Source organism: Caretta caretta, chromosome 14 (assembly GCF_965140235.1).
Source record: "Caretta caretta isolate rCarCar2 chromosome 14, rCarCar1.hap1, whole genome shotgun sequence".
Lineage (NCBI taxonomy): Eukaryota > Metazoa > Chordata > Testudines > Cheloniidae > Caretta > Caretta caretta.
In genome coordinates, this window is record NC_134219.1 from 20,438,441 (window position 1) to 20,458,415 (window position 19,975).

Genomic DNA, 19,975 nt, shown 5'->3' on the forward strand with positions numbered 1-19,975 from the left:
TAAGAATTTGTGGGATCAGAGTATTGGTGTTGGATTACTTTCCCATCCACCGTGTGTGTGCTTATTGGCTGTATTGGCAAACATGTGGTAGAAATGAGCACGGCTCCCAGAGCATTTTAACTAAAAGCTCAGTGATCTGTGCGTTCTACAGGACCTGCCTTCTGAATCAGTGTCATGGGTGAGAACCATTGGTGAGGAGGATTACGAGGACTGCTCCTTAATTTCCAGTAGGGCTGTCGATTAGTCGCAGTTAACTCACGATTAACTCAAAAAAATTAATCGTGATTAATTGCACTGTTAAACAATAGAATACCAATTGAAATTTATTAAATATTTTTGGATGTTTTTCTATATTTTCAAATATATTGATTTCTATTACAACACAGAATACAAAGTGTACAGTGCTCACTTTATGTTATTATTTTTTATTACAAATATTTGCACTGTAAAAATGATTAAAAGAAATAGCATTTTTCAATTCACCTCATACAAGTACTATAGTGCAATCACTTTATTGTGAAAGTGTAATTTACAAATGTAGATTTTTGTTGTTGTTATATAACTGCACTCAAAAACAAAACAATGTAAAACTTTAGCGTCTACAGGTCCACTCAGTCCTACTTCTTGTTCAACCAATCGCTAAGACAAACAAGCGATTTGTCTTACAGATATGGGACATAACGCTGCCTGCTTCTTATTTACAATGTCACCTGAAAGTGAGAACAGGCATTTGCATGGAACTTTTGTAGCTGGCGTTGCAAGGTATTTACCTGCCAGATATGCTAAACATGCCTATGACCCCTTCATGCTTTGGCCACCATTCCAGAAGACATGCTTCCATGTTGATGATGTTCGTTAAAAAAAATAGTGCGTTAATTAAATTTTTGACTGAACTCCTTGGGGGAGAATTGTATATCTTCTGTTGTGTTTTACCTGCATTCTGCCATATATTTCATGTTATAGCAGTCTCGGATGATGACCCAGCACATGTTGTTCATTTTAAGAACGCTCACCGCAGATTTGACCAAATGCAAAGAAGGTATCAATGTGAGATTTCTAAAAATAGCTACAGCACTCAACTCCAGATTTAAGAATCTGAAGTGCCTTTCAAAATCTGATCGGGATGGGGTTTGGTGCATGCTTTCAGAAGTCTTAAAAGAGCAACACTCCGATGCGGAAACTACAGAACCTGAACCACCAAAAAAAAGAAAAAAGAAAAGAAAATCAGCCTTCTGGTGGCATCGGACTGACATATGTTCATGACAAAAATGAACATATGTCAGTCCGCTCTGCTTTGGAAGGTTATTGAGCAAAACCCGTCATCAGCATGGATGCATGTCGTCTGGAATGGTGCTTAAAGCATGAAGGGACATATGAATCTTTAGCGCATCTGGCACATAAATAATCTTGTGATGCCAGCTACAACAGTGCTTTGCAAATGCCTGTTCTCACTTTCAGGTGACTCTGTAAACAAGAAGTGGGCAACATTATCTCCTTCAAATTATAACCAAACTTCTTTGTCTGAGCGATTGGCTGAAGTAGGACTGAGTGGACTTGTAGGCTCTAAAGTTTTACATTGTTTTATTTTTGAATGCAGGGGTTTTTTTTGTACATAATTCTACATTTGTAAGTTCAACTTTCATGATAAAGAGATTGCACTACAGTACTTGTATTAGGTGAATTGAAAAATACTATTTCTTTTGTTTTTTACAGTGCTAATATTTGTAATAAAAATAATAATGTAAAGTGAGCACTGTTCCCTTTGTATTCTTTGTTGTAATTGAAATCAATATATTTGAAAATGTAGAAAACATCCAAAAATATTTAAATACATGGTATTCTATTATTGCTTAAGAGCGCGATTAATTGCAATTCATTTTTTTAATTGCTTGACAGCCCTAATTTCCAGTGAATATCAGATGCTTATGAAGCTACCATAATAGGTTCATCAGAAATATGTTCTGGAATTCAGTATGTTAGCAAATCCTTTGGTGGTATTTCCCAGCTCTCTGTGCAGGATTAATTCCAGTGAGGATTCATTCAAATTTCAAAGCATTCACCACTGTAAATCAATCATTTCTTTTCTTTTTACTATTTCTTCTTTCCTAGAATCATCTGTCAGATTTGTTAATTTTTACTAAATAACCCTCAGAATAGAAGCATTAAAAACAATTCTCTGACTCTTTGGGATTAAGGCCATGTCTACGCTAGCAAGTTTGTGGCAGCACAGCTGCACCTTTGCAGTGGCGCCATAAGATCGCTCGTGTAGCCGCTCTATGCCGACATAGCGCTGTGCACGCTGCCCGAGTGAAACTTATGTCGTTCAGGGTGGTTCCACCCCCCACAATCTCTGAGCAACATCAGTAGTAGTGTAGACATGGCCTCAGTTTTGCCAAGAAAAAAGAACCACTTACTGTGGTCCATTTGTGTCCACACAAAGCAGTGGAATATGTTTCATAGTACTTCATCAGCCAGTATTCATTTGTTGATTGCATAATTGGCTTCAAACAAATAAAGCTGCATTTCAAGCCAAACCAAGGCTACACCCAGAAACAATTGTTTGTGAGTGAGCTGCCTCCAGCTGTGAGGCTTTTGAGGCAGATTTTCAGATAAGGGTAATAGGTTATTAGGAAAACAAAATTGTGCTTTCTTCCCTTTGCTCATCCTCTTCGCGGACATGCTCTTAAAGCTATTTTTTGTTACCTGTGCCCAAAAGATGATGAGATCTACCAGCCAGATGCAAATGAATGGCTAAAGAACAAAGCAAAATCCAATGCCACATGCTTTTTTTTTTTTAAAAAGTGAAACAAAAGTTGAAAGGTGGAGGATTTAGTGTGAGCTGCAGTGAAGCTGTTGTTATTGGCAAGCATCTAGTTTGGTTGGTCATTTGTAAAGTACATGCTCATCTAACCAGGGAAGCTACAATAGGATTAGATTTGAGAACCCAGAAACTTGTTTGAACCATTTATGTGACTCTGGAAATTTGGGACAAATTTGCAGTAGTTGGCAGAGATGGTGAGATTGAATGCACAAGAACCCTTTGCTGAGAACTGAGCTCCCCCAAAGTAGTGGAAACATATACAATCTTAAACTATTTAAACTGGGAGGTGGGGAGGAAGGCTTGCATTGCAGGGCCTGAGTGAAAGGTAGAAAATGGAATGTTGCTTGCATCAACACCTTTAAAACTTTGGAGGGAGAGACCCAGGGTTTCGAAAAGGACTTGTGTGTAACATTTTTTATTAATAAAGTCCCATAGAATACTTCACCCCATTACCTGTTTTCATGTTTCCTGAGTAATATAGAGGGAATTTGGTACTGGATCCCCTTTCTTCCTTACTCCCTGTACTCCAAGTGTAGTATACAGCTGTGGCTGCCCTTTGATGTTGCCAGCACAATACAGTCTGCTTCTTCAGTGAGCGGAGGAGGTGACAATAGAGTTGTAATGACAAATACACAGGGAGAGGGTAGAAGAAAGTAGCTTATTTTTGCTGGACTCCCCATGAATGCACTTAGCTTATTTCTCAACTCAGTGGGCAGTCAAAACCAATAAGCAATCAGGTATGTTATCCAGGCAGCTGGGGTTCTGTTTGCTTTGACCCTTATGTATAGCAGAAGATAGCCCCACCAGCAGAGTTGCTTGGCAGTCTCTAATAATGCTCCTTGCTTGCTCTGCAAAACTGTTTAGTTTGCTAATTCCTGAGGCTGTAGTAAAAGAAAGGACTGGTGATGGGAGGAGGGGAAGGGGATTGCATCCCCCGCCCCCCCCCCCCCCCCCCCCCCCCGCTCTGTTACTACTGAGATGTGGGCCAGGTTTTCACATGTGGGGACCTGGTTTTAATAAATTGCAGTGTAGAAAACCTCTTGATCTTTAATCTGCTACATTATTTACAGTAAACACAAAATATATAATGTAATACAACACAAATACTTGGAGTTTGTTTAGGGCCTGACTTTCACTGCCTTAAACCTTTCAAAGTTTCTTGTGCAGTTAATGGTAGCAGTTTATACCCATTTTGCCCAGGTGTAAATGCCTATAAGAGGTGCAGGGTAGTGTGGAAAGTCTACAGAAGCATGATCTTATTACACAGAAGATTCCTGTGTTGTGTTCCGGTATATGAATCTGTCGAGCCCTGCAATCAGAAATGAGCATGTAACTTTGAAGGGGAAAATAAATGTGTCCATCAAGAGCAGTGATGTTTCAGAAAATGTCTTAAAAATTAGTGGATTTTTATTTTTTATTTTTATTCCATACACAGACCCCAGAGTTCTCCCTCCCATAGAGGAATTCCACTAGTAAAACAGGACTTAAAAAGGGCTCTTATGTCTTTAAAGGCTCACTTAACCTTTGATCTTTCACTACGTCACTTTCAGGTTTAACTTTAACCAGCTTCTTGTCAATTAATTTCATTCCACTCAGATCCATACTACATATGGGGGGCAGGAGGGTGGTTGAAAAATTCCTGGCAAGCATCCAAATTGTGTTAATCGGCACCAGCTCTCTATTTTTTATTATACTGATACCAGAGAGCAATGGGGAAATTCTGAAACTAGAGCAGAGCATCTGATTTACCATATCGTTTCATTAACACAGGAGCATGAATGGGTGACCTCTTGGAGAATGTCTACCCTACAGACCCTGGACTAGCTTAGCTATGATGGCATAGGTCCTATTGTAGATACAGCCTGTCCTGACAAATGGAGTTTTTCGGTTGATGTAGGAATACCCTCTCCTGGAACGGTGTTAGCTGTGTTGACAAAAGCCCTCTTCCATAGACATACCTGCATTTACACTGAGGGTATTGTTGTCACAGGTGTTTCAGTCAGAGCTGTGGTTTTTTCACAGCCCTGACCAATGTAGCTATGCCAATATACCTTGGAAGTGTAGACCAACCTTTAGTAATATCCTGTCAACTTTAGATTTACATCCTATATGAGGATTTCTTTCTTTCTAACTGAAACAGCTTTTTAAAAAAAATATTTTATGCATAATTTCATGTTCCCCTCAGCCTGTAGCTAGCACATCATTCAGGGAAACTGAAACTTATTGCTACTACCAAGATGTCCTCATCAGGGGAGGGAAGTGGCTGAGTCATCAATTTCTGCTGAATTTAATCTTGCTTTAAAATAAGTTTTCCAGTCCTCCTGATGATAAAGATAACTTTGTGAGCTGTCTTCCTGAGTCTACAGACGCACTGCTCCAATGCCACTGGTACTGCTCATGGCTATTTTATGCAGCAAGGAAGAGCAAAGTTAATACTCTGGTCAGTTTCACTATTACTGTTCAGAAATCTGTAGAACAGACAAGATTCGTGTCCATATCACTCTACTGCTGCTCAGGGAAGGCAAGAGTAGTAGTGGTGGAGCTTGTTATAGGAAAGCAGGAAGGAAAACTGGATGCTATGCTATGGGCAGAATATTCCCTTCCAGCAGCTAAAAGATGGGGGAGCGTCAAATGTCTGAGAGTTTTACTAGCCAGAGGCTGATATAAAAGATGGAATTGCTCATTTGGGTCCAGGAGTAACACTCTGTAGAAGTCCCAGCACCCTTCTGTTTTCAAGCAGCTGGGAGATTAGCTGGGCTACTCAGCAGGGCACACTGCCCGTGGACCTCAGTGGTAGTGGGAGCACCCCTTCTTCAGTTTTTATAGACCTCAGGCAAGTACTGCCTTTGGACTGGTAAAAGCTACATGCTGTGTCCATTCAACTGGTAGATGCCTGGGCTGTTCTAGGTCACTTGTGTGGAGATGATGATTGTGCAAGGGGGCAGCTGCTATGCACAGTGAAGCAGAGAGGCATGAACTGTGGGATAAATAAACACATGGTGTTTTTTTTTTTTTTATGGTTTCATATCAGTGTTTTGTGTACACAACAATTCCCACCAGCTCAGTTCACTTTTTAATTGAGTTGTGGGGAAGAGAAGCAGAGAAATAGCTGTTGAAGATTCACCTCTACAGCAAAATGAAACAAAATAGTATCCGTTCTGTGGAAAAAAACTTCTGCTAAGTCCTGCCCTCTGGGGTAGGAACAATGCAAGGGGTTTAGCTAAAAATTCAGTCTGCACAAGTAATTTTAAGCACAGAAGAATATTTATTATGTGCAGCCAACTCTGCTCCAAAGGGCTAATTGCAGGCAGACTTAATAGGAGTTACAGGAATGGGGGTGGTGCAACGGCTGAGGCGCAAGAGTGTTGATCCGAATTCGTGCCCCTCTTGTAATCAGCCTGGCTGAGGCAGGAAAGTCTCGCCCCTGCGTGGCTGAGTCAGGCCTGCCTGGGTCTGAGGCTGGCGCAGAGCCTCTTTGAAGGCTTCCCCTGGGAATAGGTGGGCAGAGAGGAACAGGGAATGAGTCAAGTTTCATCTCTGCCCTCCTTCCCGTGTGTGTGCGTGCATGTGTGTGCAACCCCTTGGTGTGGGTGTGTACAAGTCCTTGCTCAGGGCTGAGCCCAAAGGTGCAATTTAGCACTGTGTGTAAAGCTGCTTGAATAAAAGAGCTGTTCTGCATTTTCTAAATAAATGCATGTTTGTGCATCTAGCTGGCCTTTGATCTGTTTTAAGTTGTTGGATCTGTTGGAGTGTGTGCTGTGGCTGTGAACAGCAGAATGAGGTTAGCTTGCCAATTTTAAAAATAAATAGTACTGAAGATCCATCGTTGCTTCTGCCAAGTGAAGTTTCATTTTGAAAATGACGTTTAAAAACCGGGCTCATTAAATCCCTTCATCAGGAACTGCTGACGTAAACCTGCTTCTTCGGTACTTAGAACTTTAATGCTATCTTGGAAGAAGTTTCTGTTAAAAGTTAAATTCTGATTTAGGCGCTCGCATGGATTTTATATTTCTCACAGTGCAGAGGTCATTGTGTCTCCAACAATAAGGTTTAGATTGTGCTTCCCCAACCCCTTCTCTCCGGGAAGGAAGTGAAATGAACTCAGGCCTCTGGGCACAATCCATGACACAGCATCTTAAAGTCTGAATTTCATTAAACTTATTTGCAGGTTAAATTACTCTTGGAAAATTAAATACCATAGTTCCAGTCCCTGCCTAAGGCTTGTAGATTTGTGTATGTTGAACTGAACGCTGAAAGCAAGTTAAGCCAGAGAATCAGAGCTGATGTTTTTAACCTTGTCTTGCTGTACTTTTATTGTTATAGAAGATAAGTGCCCTCACTTTCATTCTGTTAATGCAAGGCTAGATATTGTCTTATTTTGCTTTTTTGGCAGTGATCCCTTTGTGTAGACACCGTTCTGGAACCATAACACCCAAGTTTCAGCAAAAGGCTCATTTGTAAACGCTTTATGCATGCTTTAGTGCAGGGGTGGGCAAACTACAGCCCAGGGGCCACGTCCGGCCCTTCAGATATTTTAATCTGGCCCTCGAGCTCCTGCTGGGAGTGGGGTCCGGGGCTTGCCCCGCTCCATGTGTGCCGGAATGCTGCACAACTCCCAGAAGCAGCAGCATGTCCCCCTTCTAGCTCCTACGTGTAGGGGCAGCGAGGAGGCTCCGCACACTGCCCCCGCCCCAAGTGCCGCCCCCGCAGCTCCCATTGGCTGGCAACCACAGCCAGTGGGAGCTGTAGGGGCAGCGCTTGCAGAGCTGCCTGGCCACGGCTCCGCGTAGGAGCCGGAGAGGGGACATGCTGCTCCTTCCGGGAGCTGCTTGAGGTAAGTGCCTCCTGGAGCCTGTACCCCGACCCCCTCCAGCACCCCAACCCCCTGCCCCAGCCCTGATCCCCCTCCCACCCTTCGAACCCCTCGGTCCCACCCTCCTGCACCCCAGAGCCTGCACCCCCAGCAGGAACCCTACCCCCCACTCACACTCCAACCCCCTGCCCTAGCCTGGAGCCCCCTCCTGCACCCTGAACTCCTCATTTCTGGCCCCACCCCAGAGCCTGCACCCCCAGCCAGACCCCTCACCCCCTCGTGCACCCCAACCCCCAATTTTGTGAGTGTTCATGGCCCGCCATACAATTTCCATATCCAGATGTGGCCCTCGGGCCAAGAAGTTTGCCCACCCCTGCTTTAGTGTCATGATTGACAAGATTCAGGCCCCAACCATTGGTTCATTGACCTACTATGTGTGCCAACTGTTAGATAATCATGGGCCAGCTGTAGAAGGGAGGCATAGTATTTAGTATCATGACCTTTGTTCTGGGCTGCCATTTATATTTCACTCTGAGGTTAGCTGCTCTGTTCAGCTTAGCCCTGCTTAATGACATAATAACTCCCAACAAAGACTGTGAGCTGAATTTATCCCACATGTGACTCCATCAACTGCAGTAGAATTCTGTACACAGGAGTTTTTCCCAGTATGTCAAGTGAGTGACTCTCCTCTTCTGCTGGTGAAAGAAGCAAAGTCATTCTCAAACCTGCATCCTGATGTTATTTAGCTGAGCACATGTTCCACTGCAGTATGTTTGTTATACAGTTTAGAACTTCATAATAAAACATTAGTATAGGGAAGTTGCAGTGTTTGCAGAGTTTCATGTAATACTATCCAGATAAGAGACGGGAAAATGCCATAAAGCAAGGGAGTGAGGAGATGGCTCCTTTGTGTCATGTGGTCAGGAGTCATTAACTTCTGCCACAGCTGTGGAGAAGCTCTCTACGTTAGACCTCCATATTTTCTCCATCATGTGATTGAAATGTGATTTTTGTGGCTGGAGGTATTGTCCAAAGTGCAGGTGGCTTGGATTTAGTTCTGTTGACATGAGATCTGTTTACGTCAGATTTAAGATGACTGCCCTTTCACAATTCGCATTGACGCCATTTCAGACCGCATTTTGGGATGGGGTCAGGCAGGTCTTAGAATCCAGATCCAGAACGCTGATGGGAGGAGAAGAGTTGAGGGCTTATCTAGAGCAGCACTTCAGACTTCTGTGATAAGTGATGCAGTTTCCCCCTCCTTGTGTGTTCCTTGTCCACCACCCCTCAGGCTACACGGTGGGTTACAGCTCCCCAAACCGAATGAGAGGTAGATGGTGTACTGGTTGATGCAGGTACAGTCATAGTCTGGTAAATGGAACACTTGTCCAGAAACCTCAGCTACCACTGGTGCAGAATAGTGGCTTTTTGGATTGAAGTTCATTTCCTGGGAAGATGTTGAACTCTTCCAAAAGGAGCCTAAGAAGGCCTTGGGAAAATTAACTTAAAAGCCTGCTCTGACTCGAGCCAACAGGAGTGGGATTGGGCCATGGAATAGGAATATTTTGTTTCTCAAATACTCCACCACCAGCAGAATCATTGGGACAAAACTCATTTTGCTGAGTCTTAAGTAGAAATGACTCCATGAGGAATGCATATTAATCAGTGGCCACATCTGTGCATTTTAAAATTAAGTTTAGATCACAGGAATCACTGATGATTAGTATTTTGAAGCCGTTTGTTCCATGTGGATTTGGTGCTGACATTCCCTGGAGACTGAAGTCCTCTGGTGGGGCCCCAAAATAGGCACAGAGCATATTGCTGCTGTGCAGAATTGCCTGCACTCCACTAACCCTACCTGGAAGGAACACCTCTAGGAGTATAAGGGACAGTTCAGTCTCCCAGGGCCCCCTTCAGTCCTTGCTCTGTCTGCTGAGACTGCCAAGAAGGGGGGCAGTGGTGACAGTGGTTTTCCTGGGCTGAGCTTGACTAGTAGGCATTATTATTAGGAATCATGTTTATGTGATAGCACCTAAGGACCAACAAAGAGTGGGACCCCATTGTGCTAGGCATTTCACAAACAAAGAGCAGAGAAGTCCCTACCCTGAAGAGTTTGTGATCTAAATAGACCAGACAGACACAAGATGGGGAAACAGGCTGTTAACACACAAGCAGAGTGATGATCAATGTGATGGCAGCAAATGTTAGGTTAGTTCCGTAGTTTTTGGGGGTCTGTGTTTAGTTAGGAGGGATAAGAGCTTCAGCAAGGCTTGGGTTCTCCCAATGGGTTTTAAAGTTAAAGCTAGTGTTCGTCTGATTTATAAATAATCCTTTGAAGGGTTGTTATGTGAGAGAATGCCATCTTCTGTGGGAATGGGAAGTACAAACAAACCACTGTTGCCCTCCCACTGCACCGCAGGCACGCACTCCTACTTCTTGAAACCAAAGGATATGCCTCCGTAGAGTGGTTTTCTGCAAACACTTTGCATTAAGCCTTTCCATTTCTGCCTAAAGGGGAACCCTGTCTGCTTGCCGTCTACCAGCAAGGTTCTTGTAAATTTCAACATGCAGGCTGCTGATGTAATAGGGCAGGGGGTGGCACTGAGGTGGACTCAGTAACCAGACATCTTGGGCTTGTTGAGGGGATGTCTCATGAGAAGCTGCAATTTTTCACTACTGGACACCTGGCCTAGGCAAGATGTTTAACGATGAATGGTTGGACAAAAATACAAGTGTGGCTGAAGATTCTGCTTAGTCACAGTGGTTTGGAAATTCCTGTCATTGGACTGATTGTCCTCTGCTTTGCCTCTTGTGCAGTTATTTGCCTCTATATTGAAGGGGTATGAAACAGACATTCTGATCTGGTAGCATTTGACACCTACTTTGCCCAGGTGTAAACACTGAGTTATGGAACAAGGCATGGGAGAGTCGAGATGGCTGAGGATAGTTATTTATAAAACTTATGATACATTATTGTAGGTAACATGGGTTGTATGTGTTCTGAAGGGCCAGTGTGAGGATTCTGGAGGGAAGCAGATTATTAGGGATTTCATCTCAAAATGTAATCTCTTCTGAACCATCACCTCCCTCAATTTTAGGTAGTAGCAGCAGCTCACATATGGCCATATGCATTTTGGAACTGCTACACATCAGGGGAAGAGGGGCGGCTGCAGCTGTAGATTTGGCAGATTCCAAAAGCTGGCTTTGGGACTCAACTAGATTGTTCCCCAGCACCTGCCCTTGACTCTTTGGCTCTCTAAATGGTGGGAACACCAGTTCTTTATCACAAGATGCTGTATTAAAATCACACTTGAATCTAGTCTCTGTGTCGAATGATCTCTCTTCCAAACCCATTCATCTTTACTTCCTTTCCAGCACATGCTGTTGGGAAGCCCTTTGAGCTTAGAAACACCAAGCAGTGATCACCTGCATTTGCAGTTTATCAGCAGTCTCTCTCTCTCTTTCCCCCCCCTTCCCCCCCCCCCCCCCCCATGGGAAGGACAGAGAGACAGGTTCAACAAGTCTGCTGGCCAACAAGTGCAGTCTATTGTTAGTATCACCATGTCCTCCTCAGTAACATCAGGTTCAGAGGGCAAATCGCTCAAAGCAGCTGGGACATGACTGTTAGCTTGTGAGGAATGATGTAATTACATCCCCCTCTGCAGTGAATTGAATAGAGAGGCCTTCAGAGGCACAGACCTGGGGGGGCTACCTCAGGTTACTTCAGGTCAGGATACTGTCAAAATCCATCAGAGGAATTCCCAATAGATTTGGCAGCCGACATGCACAATGCAGGCATTATGCCACGAGCGCTTTAGTTGAGTTACAGGCATCTGGGCTTTGGAGGGAACTAATAAAATGTTGCTTTTTTCTTCTGCTGCTGCATGAATTAAGGCTTGTTGAATTAATGAATTTTAAAAATCAAATTGGTTGAAGTTTGGGGTTTCTTTTGTCTCTAGTTCCGATAGCTCAGTGTTGAAAGTGAAAGAACCTAGTAAGCCACAAAACTTAGTCAGTAAGCAGGGAATGCAATGTGGAGTGTGGGTAGAATATCGTCCTGCTATGATTTTGATGCTCTTCTCTAATAACTGTGCAGGTTTCTTCATAAAAGAACTTCAATCAGATCCTAATTCTCCTGGGACAAAATAAGTGTTTTGCATTTTTGATGTAAATAAATATGCTGTCCACATTGTAGGATGGGGTCAGGGTGTGCATGGCATTCTGGCCTTGGATGGAGAAAACGTGGCCAGCCAACAGCCTGTATCAGATGTTAAGTATGGTAATATGTGTAAGTCAGCACTAATTTAACACATCGTACGTGTTATTCCAGGAGTGGGCAAAGTCTTTGTCCCGAGGGCCACATCTGGGTATAGAAATTGTATGGCAGGCCATGAATGCTCACGAAATTGGGGTTGCAGTACAGGAAGGGGTGAGCGTTCTGGCTGGGGTAGTGGGCTCCGGAGTGGGGCCAGAAATGATGAGTTCAGGATGCGGGTGGGGGCTCTGGGCTGGGGCAGGGGGCTCTGTCTAGGGGTGCAGGCTCTGGGGTGGGGATGGGAATGAGGGGTTTGGGGTGCAGGAGGGTGCTGTGGGCTGGGATCGAGGGGTTTGTAGGGCGGGAGGGGGATCAGGGCTAGGGCAGGGCGTTGGGCACCGGGGGGGTGGCTCAGGGGTGCAGGCTTCTGGGGGTGCTTACCTCCAGCAGCTCCTGGAAGCAGCGGTATGTCCATCCTCTGGCTCCTATGTGGAGGTGCGGCCAGGCGGCTCTGCTGTGCGCTGCCCCGTCCACAGGTGTCGCCCCTGCAGCTTCCATTGGCTGCAGTTCCCGGCCAATGGGAGCTGCGGGGGCAGTGCGCGGAGCTTCCTGGCTGCCCCTATGCATAGGAGCCGGAGGGGGGACATGCTACTACTTCTGGGGGCCGCACAGAGTGGCCCCCAACCCTGCTCCCCCGGCTGGAGTGCCAGAACAGGCCAAGCCCTAGACCCTGCTCCCCAGCAGGAGCTCAAGGGTTTCCCACCCCTGTGTTATACCCTAATAAAGCACATGTTTTTAAAAAATCCACAGACATTGACTCCTCCCTGTGATTTCTTGCTCTTCATGAGACTGTATGAAATTGAACTTTCCATTTTAATGACTTTGAATGTATTCTGCCTTTTATGGTCAGTTGGCCTCAGCAAGGATCGGTGTCTCTCCCCCGGACCCCCACCCCAGTCACGCACACTCTTTGCACAGTATACCTGGTGGTCTGAATGCAAGTGACAAAAAGGTGGTCGGGATGCTGTGAAGGGAGGTGTTCTAGAATATGCTTTGTGTAGTTCTGAATGTGCTGCCTCACCACTAAACTACTGTGAGTCAGCTTGGAACTGGAAAGGAGTTCTGAGTAATGGTTTAGTGGGAGGTGTACAAAGCACCCCATTTTGACCTAGAATCAGAGGCGGATTAGGGGTTTATGGGGCCCCTGGGCCAGAGCAAGTGGGGTCCCTTCCCCATCCCTTCCATATGCGGTCCCCCTGCCCCTCCTCCCGTGTTCCTGCCAGGAAATGGGGTCGGGGCACGGGGGCTTGCTTGGTGCTCCTGCTGGGGAGTGGGGTCGGGGTGCCCATTTTGACAGGGGCCCCACAGTTGGCCTAGTGGCTAATCTGCCGCTGCCTAGATTTGAAAGGAAAAAGTTAATATGGTGTCCATTCTTCTGAGAACCCACTGTTATCAGGACCTGGTTCCGTATTTCAAATATACTAACAAATGTCCTTATCTGTACTACTACCATGAGACTATTAAAGTGAAAAGAACCTTTAATGTATCATTTTCTTTTCAGATCTAATGCTCTTATTTGGATTGCATTCTGTTTTGAGAACTAAAATGGGCTGGTTGTTCTCATGTGCAGATATTTTGTTTGGGTTTGTAAGAGCTACAGAGAGATAACTGGATCTAAACACACAACTGTTTTCACCGACATTTTACAAATCATCACAGCTTTTCCATTATCAGGTTTTGTAAAACCTAATACAATAAAATATTTTTTTGGTCTGGACTCCCTAACTTTGTCACATGCACTGAATTGGGGCCATAGCAAACTGTGTAATACTTAAGCGTGTTCTTAAGTTCCATTAAAATTAATGGCATTAAAGTACGCGCTTAAGTGCTTTGCTAAAGAGGAAGACCAAGGACAGAGTAGGCCTGTTACTCAATGAGAGGGGGAAAGACAATAACAGAAAATGTGGAAATGGCAGAGGTGCTTAATGACTTCTTTATTTCGGTTTTCACCAAGAAGATGGTGGCGAGTGGACGTCTAACATAGTGAATGCCAGTGAAAATGAGGTAGGATCAGAGTCTAAAATAGGGAAAGAACAAGTCAAAAATTACTTAGACAAATTAGATATATTCAAATCACCGGGGTCTGATTAACTGCATTCTAGAATGCTCAGGGAGCTGACTGAGGAGATATCTGAGCCATTAGCAATTGTCTTTGAAAAGTCATAGAAGATGGGAGACATTCCAGAAGACTGGAAAATGGCACTATATTTGCCCATCTATAAAAAGGGAAATAAGGACAACCTGGGGATTTACAGACCTATCAGCTTAACTTATGTACCCGGAAAGATAATGGAGCAAATAATTAAACAATCAATTTGCAAACACCTAGAAGATAATAAGGTGATAAATAACAGTCAGCACAGATTTTTCAAGAACAAGTCATGTCAAACCAACCTGATAGCTTTCTTTGTCAGGGTAACAAGCCTGGTGGATGGGGGGAAGCAGTAGATGTGGTATATCTTGATTTTAGTAAGGCTGTTGATACTAAAAGAAAAGTACCGTCTCATAAACAAAGTAGGGAAATACAACCTAGATGAAGCTACTATAAGGTGGGTGCATAACGGGCTGGAAAATTTTTCCCAGAGAGTAGTTATCAGTTGTTCACAGTGATGCTGGAAGGGCATAACTAGTGGGGTCCCGCAGGGATTGGTTCTGCGTCCAAAATATTCTGTTCAATATCTTCGTCAATGATTTAGATAATGGCCTAGAGAGTACACTTATAAAGTTTCAGAGTAGCAGCCGTGTTAGTCTGTATTCGCAAAAAGAAAAGGAGTACTTGTGGCACCTTAGAGACTAACAAATTTATTTCAGCATAGCTCACTAAAGCTTATTACTTTTTACTTATAAAGTTTGTGGACGGTACCAAGTTGGGAGGGGTTGCAAGTGCTTTAGAGGATAGGATTAAAATTCAAAATTATCTGGACAAACTGGAGAAATAGTCTGAAGTAAATAGGATGAAATTCAATAAGGACAAATGGAAAGTACGCCACTTAGGAAGGAACAATCAGTTGCACATGACTGCCTAGGAAGGAGTACTGTGGAAAGGGATCTGGGGGTCATAGTGGATCACAAGCTAAATATGAATCAACAGTGTCATGTTGTTGCAAAGAAAGCAAACATCATTCTGGGACGTATTAGCAGGAGTATTGTAAGCAAGACACGAGAAGTAATTCTTCCGCTCTGCTCCACGCTGATTAGGCCTCAACTGGAGAATTGTGTCCAGTTCTGGGCACCACATTTCAGGAAAGATGTGGACAAATTAGAGAAAGTTCAGAGAAGAGCAACAAAAATGATTAAATGTCTAGAAAACATGACCTATGAGGGAAGATTGAAAAAATTGGGTTTGTTTAGTCTGGAGAAGAGAAGACTGAGAGGGGACATGAGAACAGTTTTCAAGTACATAAAAGGTTGTTACAAGGAGGAGGGAGAAAAATTGTTGTTCTTAACCTCTGAGGATAGGACAAGAAGCAATGGACTTAAATTGCAGCAAGGGCAGTTTAGGTTGGACATTAGGAAAATCTTCCTAACTGTCAGAGTGGTTAAACACTGGAATAAATTGCCTAGGGAGGTTGTGGAATCTCTGTCATTGGGGATTTTTAAGAGCAGGTTGGACAAACACCTGTCAGAGATGGTCTAGATAATACTTAGGGCTAGTCTACACTGACAACGCTAAAGTGCTGCCATGTGGCTTGTGTGATCTCAGCAGAGCGTTGGGAGAGAGCTCTCCCAGTGCTCTAAAAAAGCCACCTCAATGAGAGGCGCGGCTCCCAGTGCTGGTGCACTGTTTACACTGGCGCTTTACAGAGCTGAAACTTGCTGCGCTCAAGGGGGTGTTTTTTCACCCCCCCCCCCGAGTGAGAAAGTTGCAGCTCTGTAAATTGCCAGTGTAGACAAACCCTTAGTCCTGCCTTGAGTGCAGGGGACTGGACTAGATGACCTCTCGAGGTCCCTTCCAGTTCTATGATTCTATAGATCAGCCTATGTTAGTTTTGCTAGCTATCAGAAGGTTTGGAGGTTTGGTCTGGATACCAATCAAAAGAAATTGTGCTAGATTGTGAGACTTCAACTATTTCTTGCCTTTGGCTGGGTTGGGTACAGTGCTTCCAAACTTGACTGAAAAGTGGAATGCTATAAAATAGCACAAAAATGCTGAGTATGGGAAAGTGTGTTTCGGTTTGGTTGTTTTAATTGTAATCCTCAGAAGTTCTGTTTAGTTCATGTCTTTGGATAAAGGTTCAGGTCAGGACCATTTTATCAAAACCACTTTGCCTGTTTTCTTAGTCTGTAGCTCTCAAGAATTTCACAGCCTGCTTTGAGTTATTTTCTCAAATCTCTCCTGCCCAGAAATGTGCATTTTGTGTTCCAGTTAATCCTATTAAGCAGTGTATTACATGATGTATTAATCATTCGACTGGTAGTAGTAATTATTCTCTTTGGATCACTGCTTTGATGGGACCTTGGAAAACAAGACAGATTTGCTGTGTTTTACATTGAAGAACGGTTCTGCTGTCTAAAATAAGAAGTATAAAAGTTAAGCATTGAGGAAATAGCTAAGCCAGGGAGCCTTGTTCATATTTGTCTAAATGTACCTCTGAGTCCAATGGATGAATTTGCTATTAGGGTTGAAAGTTGGCAAATCTGCTTATTAAATGTTTCAGATGATGATTTTGGGTAACTTTTAATATGCCGTAATCTCGGATTGTCTGACCAAGTAAACTTTGCTTTTTAACACTTAGACTTGTCCCCATTGTGTGATCTCCATTTAGCTGTCTTAGCAGTTGTAATAATCCAGAGAGAATAGTACAGTTGATATTTTTTCATTTTTCTTACTGATATTCAGGTGCAACCTTAAGATCACATCAAGCAACAAGAACACGCTCTGATTCTCAAGCATTCAACAAACAGACTTAATTAGTATTGCTAGATAGTATAGACCCTGATAGTAAGCAAATTCCTTCACTCAATAGGGTATTATAGAAACATCTGTACTGCGACTACAGTACCTTCTCTTCAGAAGTAGCTGGCTGAGTACAAAGAGGAGCCACATTCTTGCATTGATTAGATTACTGTAGATACTCAGATATTTCTAGCAGTACAGGAAATGGTCTTTGTACTACTTGCGTTTTAACAGATATGGGCTTGAGTTTCCATTCTGTCTTGATGTCTTCAAACACATGCTTCCCCCCCTCCCCACCCCCCCGGGGCAACATACTGGATCTTTGATCTGTTGTTAGGCTAAATGGCTTGAGAAGTAACTCAACTACACTTATATAAATTATAGAAAGGAAGTTTTGCCCTAATACTTTAAATCCAGTGTGATCTTCAAAGCTTTTACAAGGGCTTTGAATTCTACAATGGATCATACTATAAACATACCCATAATACATTGCATCTGCACATATATATGTATTGTATAAACCCTCTTAAAGTGTATAGATACATAGATATCTATCTATATATATCTATAATATGTGTGTATGTGTCTATACACTTTAAAAGGGTTTATACAGTACCTATAATACATACACAGTATAATTACTATATAGTGAATCTCTTAAAAATTCCTCCTGGAATATACGTTAATCTTAAAGGTCTGATCCTGCAATGTGCTGAGCAGTGAGCACATTCAGTTCCCACCGGCTTCAGTTGGGTTGTTGAGCATTCTCAGCCACTTGGGTGACTGGACCCTGCATGTTTACTCATTTGAATGTAAGCCACTTGTTTGCTAACACAAACAGTCCCGCAACTTGTCTTCCAGTCTCTCATCATCTCTGCCCCCTTTCTTTCTAGCTCCCTGCCGTCCCTGCAGTGATACAGAAGTCCTCTTGGCTGTCTGCACTAGTGATTTCGGTGAGTTGTTTTTTTCTTCTCTGCTGCTGCTCCCCCATCCACTCCCCCTTACTATGGTGGTTGCTGGATTTGGCTACAGAAACTGCTGCAAACAATGATTAAATTTAAACACCAAATTGCAACAAACAGGGAACTTTCACTGGTTTCTGTAAACAAACTGTGGGCAAAGGGACACACAAAGAACCAAGAGAGAACATTTTTATGGGAGGAGACATGAAGGGCCTCAATTAAAGCCATTGTACTTGGCTAGCTCTTTCTATAGAGGACAAAGAGAGACCTAGCAACAATAATAGAGGTAGAAGTTCAAAGGTTTCTTGGGGGCATGCAATAGGATTTTCCCCCTGATGTCCTAAAGTGGGCCACTAACAAAAGACCAAAGCTGTGTTCTTTTCAGATTTCTGAAGGGGGAAGTTAATGTTCAGCTAATAGCAAAATGTATTGACCGAGAGAAACATGAATTTTCTGAACATGCTTTTTACTGTGGTGTAACTTTTTTCTTATAATTATTATGTTACTATTTTTAACGCAACTTTCTCATGCTTGAATTTAAAGTAATAGAAGCAAGTGGGCCTGTGTAGTCCAGGAGATGGGCTGCAAAGATTATAAATATCTCTCTTAGTCATTTGAACTTACTAGGTCACATTCAGAGGTGATGTAAGTGGATGCTTATATTGGCGCTGAACTTGGATCCAAGCCTCCCAAAGCAGTTTCATGTAACCCTCCCTTTATTTTGTTTGTGTCCTAGTTGTCAGGGGTTCCATCCGAGATGTAACAAATGAGGCAGAGCAGCAAGAATCTGTAATAGATATCAGTGCAAACAAACTTTACAGGCAGAAGAGCAAAGTCTTTCAGCCCACAGAGGAAAATGGGAGCTGGCGGGGACAAATAAAGACCCCACTGGAATGTGGGGTGAGACCAGGAGATGGAGACTTCCTCTTCACGGGACGCATGCAATTTGGGGAGGCCAGGTTAGGCTGTGCCCCTCGTTTTAAAGACTTCCAAAGGATGTACAAAGAGGCAAAGGACAAAGGGCTAAACCCATGTGAAATTGGCCCAGACTGACGCCCCCTATTTGGCTGAAGATTGCTCTTAGCGCTTGGCCGGAACTAATTCCTGGCCCTGGTAAACGCTCTGAACAAAACGGTAATTAACTGAAAGCATGGAGAAATCTGGTGTGCAGAGTGAGAGCCACGCGGAATGTGTCCATGGAAGCAACAGAGGTACGAGCTCAGAAGGCTGCCAAGCAACCAAGGCTGGATTTTTAACCCATCTGGTCCCTATGAACTAAGTTATTATATTTTTTTAGCAACTTCCTTAGGAAAACAAGCAAACAGAAAACTCCAATGTCTTTAAAAAACCCAATGAAAATCAACCTGCCTTTGTATCTTTTTAATACTAATGTTTAAAATGTCTTAAGCTGATGTAGCATTTGGTATGGTGTATTCTGTATAAATGGTCGAGAATGTGATAGAACATGGTAAAATCATCTTAACATTGATGCTTTGTAAAAAGCTTGGTGTACAATTCGAAGATGTTTCTTATGACAGAAATTTATGGAGCCAAATTCCTCTTTTTTATTTGAAAGAATGTACAATCACCGCCTGCAATTTTTCGTTCAGGCTGGCGAATAGTTTCCATTCCAGAGAAATAAAGGTCCCTGGATTTGACCTACATTGTTTCGACTTTTATTCTCCTTCTCCATAATTGTAGCCTCCACAGGTCCAGATGTGCATGTGGATCAAGCGTCCATATGCTATAGATTACTGCTTGCATATTTTTGTGGCTGCTGAAGCCCAAGTGCCTATGTGGGGTTGGGAACTGCAGTGGTTTTCAAAGGGGGAGTGGGATCTATTTTTGGAGATTTCTTAAAGAAACATATCCCAGGCAAGAAGCTTTGAATGACTCTTGCTTTCACCCATGGTAGATTACTTGGGAAATCAGTCCAAAACAAGTATTTCCTCCACCTGGGCATGTTCTAGCTATAGGTAAACTGGGCAGCTGCCTAGATCAGTGGATTCTGCCTACAGTGGTAGAGGCAATGAGGCCAAACCTGAGTGGTGCTTGACCCACTCATGATAGAGGAGGAAGCCATGAGGCCAAACCTGAGTGGTGCTTGACCCACTCATGATAGAGGGGGCAGCTGGGCCAAATCTGAGGGAGTGGCGCTACAACCTGG

General features: G+C 43.4%; 1 protein-coding gene across 1 annotated transcript in view; it reads left to right on the forward strand.

The window, feature by feature from the left end:
- Nucleotides 1-19,466, forward strand: part of METRNL (meteorin like, glial cell differentiation regulator) — a 34,571-nt gene extending 15,105 nt beyond the window's left edge. Inside the window, exons 3-4 of the mRNA XM_048818289.2 lie at nt 17,740-17,799; nt 18,545-19,466. Of these exons, the coding sequence (XP_048674246.2) occupies nt 17,740-17,799; nt 18,545-18,861 (377 nt within the window). The 3' untranslated portion in view covers nt 18,862-19,466. The remainder of the gene's footprint in view (nt 1-17,739; nt 17,800-18,544) is intronic.
- The last annotated feature ends 509 nt before the right edge of the window (nt 19,467-19,975 follow it).